This window comes from Chiloscyllium plagiosum, chromosome 7, assembly GCF_004010195.1.
Source record: "Chiloscyllium plagiosum isolate BGI_BamShark_2017 chromosome 7, ASM401019v2, whole genome shotgun sequence".
In the NCBI taxonomy this organism is placed as follows: domain Eukaryota; kingdom Metazoa; phylum Chordata; class Chondrichthyes; order Orectolobiformes; family Hemiscylliidae; genus Chiloscyllium; species Chiloscyllium plagiosum.
Genome location: NC_057716.1, coordinates 47,350,350 through 47,356,349, shown reverse-complemented (window position 1 = coordinate 47,356,349; position 6,000 = coordinate 47,350,350). Strand labels below are relative to the sequence as shown.

The window sequence follows — 6,000 nt, the reverse complement described above, 5'->3', positions numbered from 1 at the left end:
AACAGGCTGGGGCTGTTTTCCCTGGAGCTTCGGAGGCTGAGGGGTGACCTGATAGAGGTTTACAAAATTATGAGGGGTGTGGATAGGATAAATAGCCAAAGTCTTTTCCCTGGGGTCTGGGAGCCCAGAACTAGACAGCATAGGTTTAGGGTGAGAGGGGAAAGATATAAAAGAGACCTAAGGAGCAACTTTTTCATGCAGAGGGTGGTACATGTATGGAATGAGCTGCCAGAGGATATGGTGGAGGCTGGTACAATTGCAACATTTAAGAGGCAGTTGGATGGGTATATGAATAGGAAGGGTTTGGAGGGATATGGGCCGGGTGCTGGCAGGTGGGACTAGATTGTGTTGGGATTTCTGGTCGGCATGGACGGGTTGGACCGAAGGGTCTGTTTCCATGCTGTACATCTCTATGACTCTATGATCTGCCATTTTCTTATTTTCCATTAAAACCTCTCCAATCTCACTTATTAAAGGACCAATGTTGAGTTTGTTAACTCTTTCTTCTTTAAATATTTATAAAACCTCATACTATTTGTTTTAATATTTCTGGCTAGCTTTAATTTTTCCCTCTTAACTTTTACTGTTTTTTATATTCTCTGTCTGATCTCCTATGTACCACTTATCTTTGAGGATGGTTCATATGTGGAATAAACTACCAGGGAAAGTGGTAGAAGCAGGCACAGTCACAATATTTAAAAGACATTTGGACAGGTACATAAATAGGAAGGATTTAGAGGGATAATGAGTCAAATGCTAACAAGTGAGATTAGTTTAGTTTGGAAAACCTGGTTGGTATGGACGAGTTGGACCGAAGAGTCTGTTTCTGTGCTGTATGACTTTATAATTATTTGTTTTTCCTTTTAGTTAATCAGATAATACATTCATTATATGGAAATTTTCTTAATCATTTGAAAGTATCTATCCTATGTATTTTGAAATATCCCTTAAATGAGAGTGTTGCATCTTTATTTACCTATCCTATCGACTAATTTGCCAAATCAGTTTGGTCAGCTCTGCTTTCACGCTCTCATTAGTCCCTTTATTTATTTTTTTAAAAAATATAGTCTCAGTCCCACTGCTGTCTCTCAAACTGAATGTAAAATTCAATCATGTTAAAGGCTACTGTTACCCGGGGTGCCTTCACAATGAGATCTTAATTAATCCCATCTCATTGCATAATACCAGGTCCAAACTAGCCTGCTGCCTGGTAAGCTCCAGAACATGCTGTTCTAAGAAACTGTCCTGAAAATATTCTACAAACTTTTCATCTAGGCTACCTTTTGCCCATCTGATTTTTCCAGGATTATATGCAGATTAAAGTCACCCATGATTATCACCAGCCTTTCTGACAACCTTTTATTATTTCTTTCTTTATGCTCCACCTGCCTATGTGGTAACTATAAGGGGGACTGGAAACCATTCTCACAAGTGACTTCCTTTTATCATTTCTACCTAAACAGTCTCTACATCTTGTTTTCCTGAACTCAGTTCATCACTCTCAATTTCACTAATACTATTAATTAAGACAGCCATCCCTTCATACTTTCCTAGTTTCCTGTTATTCCTAAATGTTCTGAACTCATCCAACCTGATTTAAAAATTCTTGCAAAGTAAGTAAACAAGATGTAGAAATATATAGTCAGAGAACACTAATTTTATTTGCTTTCCATCCCCTTCTGTCACATAAATGGAATTTTAAACATTTACTCTGAAAGAACATCATTTTTTGTAGTGATCACTTTTGGGAATAGAGCATTTTCAAATTTACATATCAATCCTAAACCTTTTCAGGATTCTACCCATTTGTTTGGTGTAACATGCACTTTATCTGACTCCAATGAATACTTCTGGCTTTTAAAACCTAGCTATGGAATACCGTAGCAAAACTATACGTTAAAACTCTATGTAATAGGAATAATGTATCAATAAAAGGAACTGTTTTTTTTCAGCTCCATATAACTCATACACAACAAACATCATAATCTACCATGGTGATTGCTATACTGTTGCTCTGTACATGACAGAATTATTAATGGATGGAATACAATTAAAATAGGGTTCATTTACTCAACAATAGTAAGATCTTCAAGTTCGTTTGAAACACTCTAGCACAAATATTATGATTAGAGATCAAATTTTAAAAATTAAAATAAATCAAGGGAGTGCAATATCTAATTGGGTTTTCAGTAATACAGAGTGTAAAACCAGTTGAGTTCAGTGGTAGTTGAGTAAGCCCTGATTAGAAAAACGAAGATAAAAACGTCATGTATTAAAACTGCAATCACTCTAAAGAAATACAGTCAAAATGATAAGAAATTTAGACTAAATACTAGAAAGTCAATTTGTACTTTAGCTAGTAAATGTAATCATGTCGCATATCAATGGAAAAGACCGAAGTGACTAAATCAAAACATTGTCATTTCTTTCCAGAACAACTGAGCAGCCCCTTTACAGAGAAATTATGTTTATTTTATGCTTTTAAGAATGCATTAGGGTAATTGCTACAACAAATTACCTTCTGTGCTATGAGCTTTGCTACAACATCTCTGGCATGTACATCAATTGTACAGATTGTCATAATCTTCTGACGATCACCATGGGTGAGCTCCCCTAGTAGCATGTTTATAAGAACATTTAGCTGAGCAATCTGCAATAAAAATAATTATATTTGACTACTCAAAAAGATAGGGTACAGTACACTATATGTCATACATTGATTACTTATTCCAGAAAGCATTATACTTGCAAGGCATTCCCTGTAATGTATTAACTAAAACATAAAAATTGTACATATTGACCATCTGAAGCAAAATTAATGGATAGTGAGGAATGCAAATTAGTTCAATCTTATTCGCTCAATCTTATACTTTGCACATTATGAAGATTACTGCAAGAACATTACAGAAGAAAAAAAAAAGATGGATGGAATTGTTTTACAGCTCAAAATATTCTCAACAAACTTGCAATCTTAAAAATAATAACTGCATACGTTAATCATTGGTCAGCTTGTAGTAACGAGAAGGAATTATAGGAAATCGTGGCCTGCTGTGAGAGAAAAGTAGTAATCACAAACTGTCAGACTTTCTTTGGGTTCTCTTGATCAGCTACCCATAGCTTAGACAGGCGATCAAGGAATTCCCATGTAAATTGCTTAAACAGGTTTCTCAGTGAGTTACAATGATCAATTAGGAGAATTGCTGAGGAAATTCCCACTGTTTTGGGCTTTAACAGGATTTTACTGGTAAAATTAGAATTAAATTATAAAATTCTATAATTTGACCAAAGTATTACAACTCAAGACAGCAGTATTTGCAGGTTTGATATGAAATTTGTTTAAACGCAACCCACTTGTTTTTTGTTGTAATCTTTTAAAGCAGTTTCAAAACCTTCTTCAAGACGTTCAAAAGCAATACCAACATCTGTGGTCCACCAAATCTGAGTGCCAGTCAAAGTCACTTGTGCTGGGTAATCAAACAACCACTGATCTCTTGGTTTCTCTTCATATGCTGCAACTGCTTCCATGATTTCATGCTGCACTGTAGTTCGCATTGACTCCTCGAGATTACGCAGCCAACATTCAGCCTAGTAATGAAGCAAATATCATTTGGAACATAATTCTTTTTCTTTTCTTGGCCTCTCAGGGTCAACATTTTGAAACATGCAAAGGGTGGGTTATATGAGGAGATCTCTTCTGCAAAAATGACAGATGATGGCGGGTCAATTGACAATAATCATTGAAACTCAGATTTAAAATTAAGACATTATGGGACAAAAACAGATGTGTATATTCATATTCTCACTGAAGTGAAGAGAACAGGTTCATCAGACTAAAGTAGTCTACTCCTTTATCATGATTCAATGTTTGGCTTAACCTCTGGGATTTTGCACTCACTCTTCTATTTTTAAATCCCTAGATACCATCTGCTTTATTAATTGCCTATCCTTCTCTACAACCTGAAAACCGTCATGTTTTGGCACATCCCACAATAGATCTTTCTTTAAAACATACTGAAAGCAATGCCAAAGTGATTAGACTGACTCTAAGATAAATTTATATACAAGATTAAAAACTGCAGGGGAAGCAATACAAATATATTGTTACTTATGGAAGATTTTCAGTTTTTCATATTTAATCAATTAGTTGTTTCACAGATTATTTAATGACTTCTTGCATATAAATTTTCCTAAATAATGCAAAGACAAATAATTCATTCCAATAATTTGGAATCAATTCCAAATATAATTCCAATTCATGTCAAACTGTCTTAGACCATTCAGATTTTAAAAGCTATTGCATTTAGAATGTATAGAAATACAAACCTACCTGTCCTTCACAGAAACAGGGCATTGAAAGCTGCACATATTCTCCTTCTCTACTGTACATTCCCACTGCTTCACATGTATCGCCGTGCTTGTCATTATTTCTAAACTTTAAATCAGCTAAATTATCAAATAGCTTAAGCAAATGCTTTGTCACCTGTTGAGAGATTGAATATGTTTTAAAAGTAACATAATTTCATCATTTAAGGCTTAATTTAGTTTTTCTTCCATTTACAGTTTATGACAAGTGGTATTAATAATCCACCTTTAACATAATTAAAATGTCCCAACGTGCTTGACAACAGCATTATAAGACAGATGACCTAAAGCTCGGTCAAAAAGGTGGGTTTTATGGAATGTTTTAAAGGAGGAACATGGAAAAAATGTTGTAGAGATTTGGGGAGGGAATGGCATGGCTTAGGTTATTATAGAATAAGCAGCTGAAGACATGGCCACCAATGGTGGAGCTATTTACATTAGGGACCCTTGACAGGCTAGGTTTTTTTTAGGAGCACAGAGATTTCAAAGGGTTGAAGGGCTGGAGAAGACTTCACTAATGGAAGGGAATGAGGTTATGGAGAGATGTAAAAAAACAAGAATGAAAATTTTTAATCTATGCCATTGTTGTACTAGGAGCAAATGGAGGTTGTTGTATATGGGTCTCAAAAGATTAATACTAAAGAGTGTCATAAGCACCACCCACTAAAAATACATTATATGGACTTGTGAGAACAATGTAGAATCTCAAAAGTAAAACTTAACTTCATCCCTCATCATAGTTTCCATAACAATGCTCTCATATCAATTTAACCTACTAGTTGCCAACATACAATAAGCTGCTTTTTGTTCAAAACAAGAGCCTTTGCTAGTTAGACCAATGAGGGATTTTCTTCTATCATGCAAGTCTAAGCAGGATAAGTATATTCCTGCACTTAAAGAGAAAGAAGCAGACTGCAGCATTCAGCATGAGCTACAAACAGCATCTGTTGGTATGTTTTGATTGACAATAGGTTAGAAGAAGTCAGTTCAGTTTCAATAGGATCCATAGGTGTGAATGAGGTTTATCTAGAACCATGGGTTGCACAAGGTTTTTATGGGGACTAGATGCAGTTAGAAGGGTACAGGTTGATATTGAAAGCATGTGTAGCCATGGAAGATGGGTAGAAAGACAAATCGTGACATGGAGGCAACAATGGTCCATAGGTTTAATTGGAAGAGTTGAAACTTTATTGCTGGAACAGCACAGCAGGTCAGGCAGCATCCAGGGAACAGGAGATTCGACGTTTCGGGCACAGGCCCTTCTTCAGGAATTGGAAGAGCACAGGTTAACATGGTTAGAGGCCATAAAGGACCATGGAGATAGGTGGGGATATAAGTTGGCAAGGATGGACCATGGCAATAGGTTGATTGATGTTTGGGGATGGAGGTGGGCAGGGGTGTGTGGGCTAAGGGTCTAGCTATTTTTATAATAATTGAAACAAAGTTGCAAAGAACAGAAATGAGCCCTTTAGCCAGCTCAGCTTGGAACATATCAACTCCTGGAGCACAGCCTCCAGAAGGTGGTGGGCCTGATTCCATTCTTAAGTCAGTTTCCTTTATGGACATCAAGGCCAGAATGTTTTTGCAACAGGTTCACTTGCAGAAGCCGACAGTGGGTCAGGAGCCCACTGTTCCAGC

General features: G+C 36.3%; 1 protein-coding gene across 6 annotated transcripts in view; it reads right to left on the bottom strand.

Moving 5' to 3' along the window:
* dnah9l (dynein, axonemal, heavy polypeptide 9 like) overlaps positions 1–6,000 on the bottom strand; it is a 427,363-nt gene that overhangs the window by 289,508 nt on the left and 131,855 nt on the right. For all 6 annotated transcript variants that reach the window (XR_006312134.1, XM_043693606.1, XM_043693607.1 and 3 more), the window contains exons 30-32: positions 4,328–4,480; positions 3,352–3,585; positions 2,519–2,650 (exon numbers count right to left, since the gene is read on the bottom strand). Coding sequence is in view for 5 of the 6 variants with exons in the window: in XM_043693606.1 (XP_043549541.1) it covers positions 2,519–2,650; positions 3,352–3,585; positions 4,328–4,480 (519 nt within the window). In the remaining variant the exon portion in view is untranslated. The remainder of the gene's footprint in view (positions 1–2,518; positions 2,651–3,351; positions 3,586–4,327; positions 4,481–6,000) is intronic.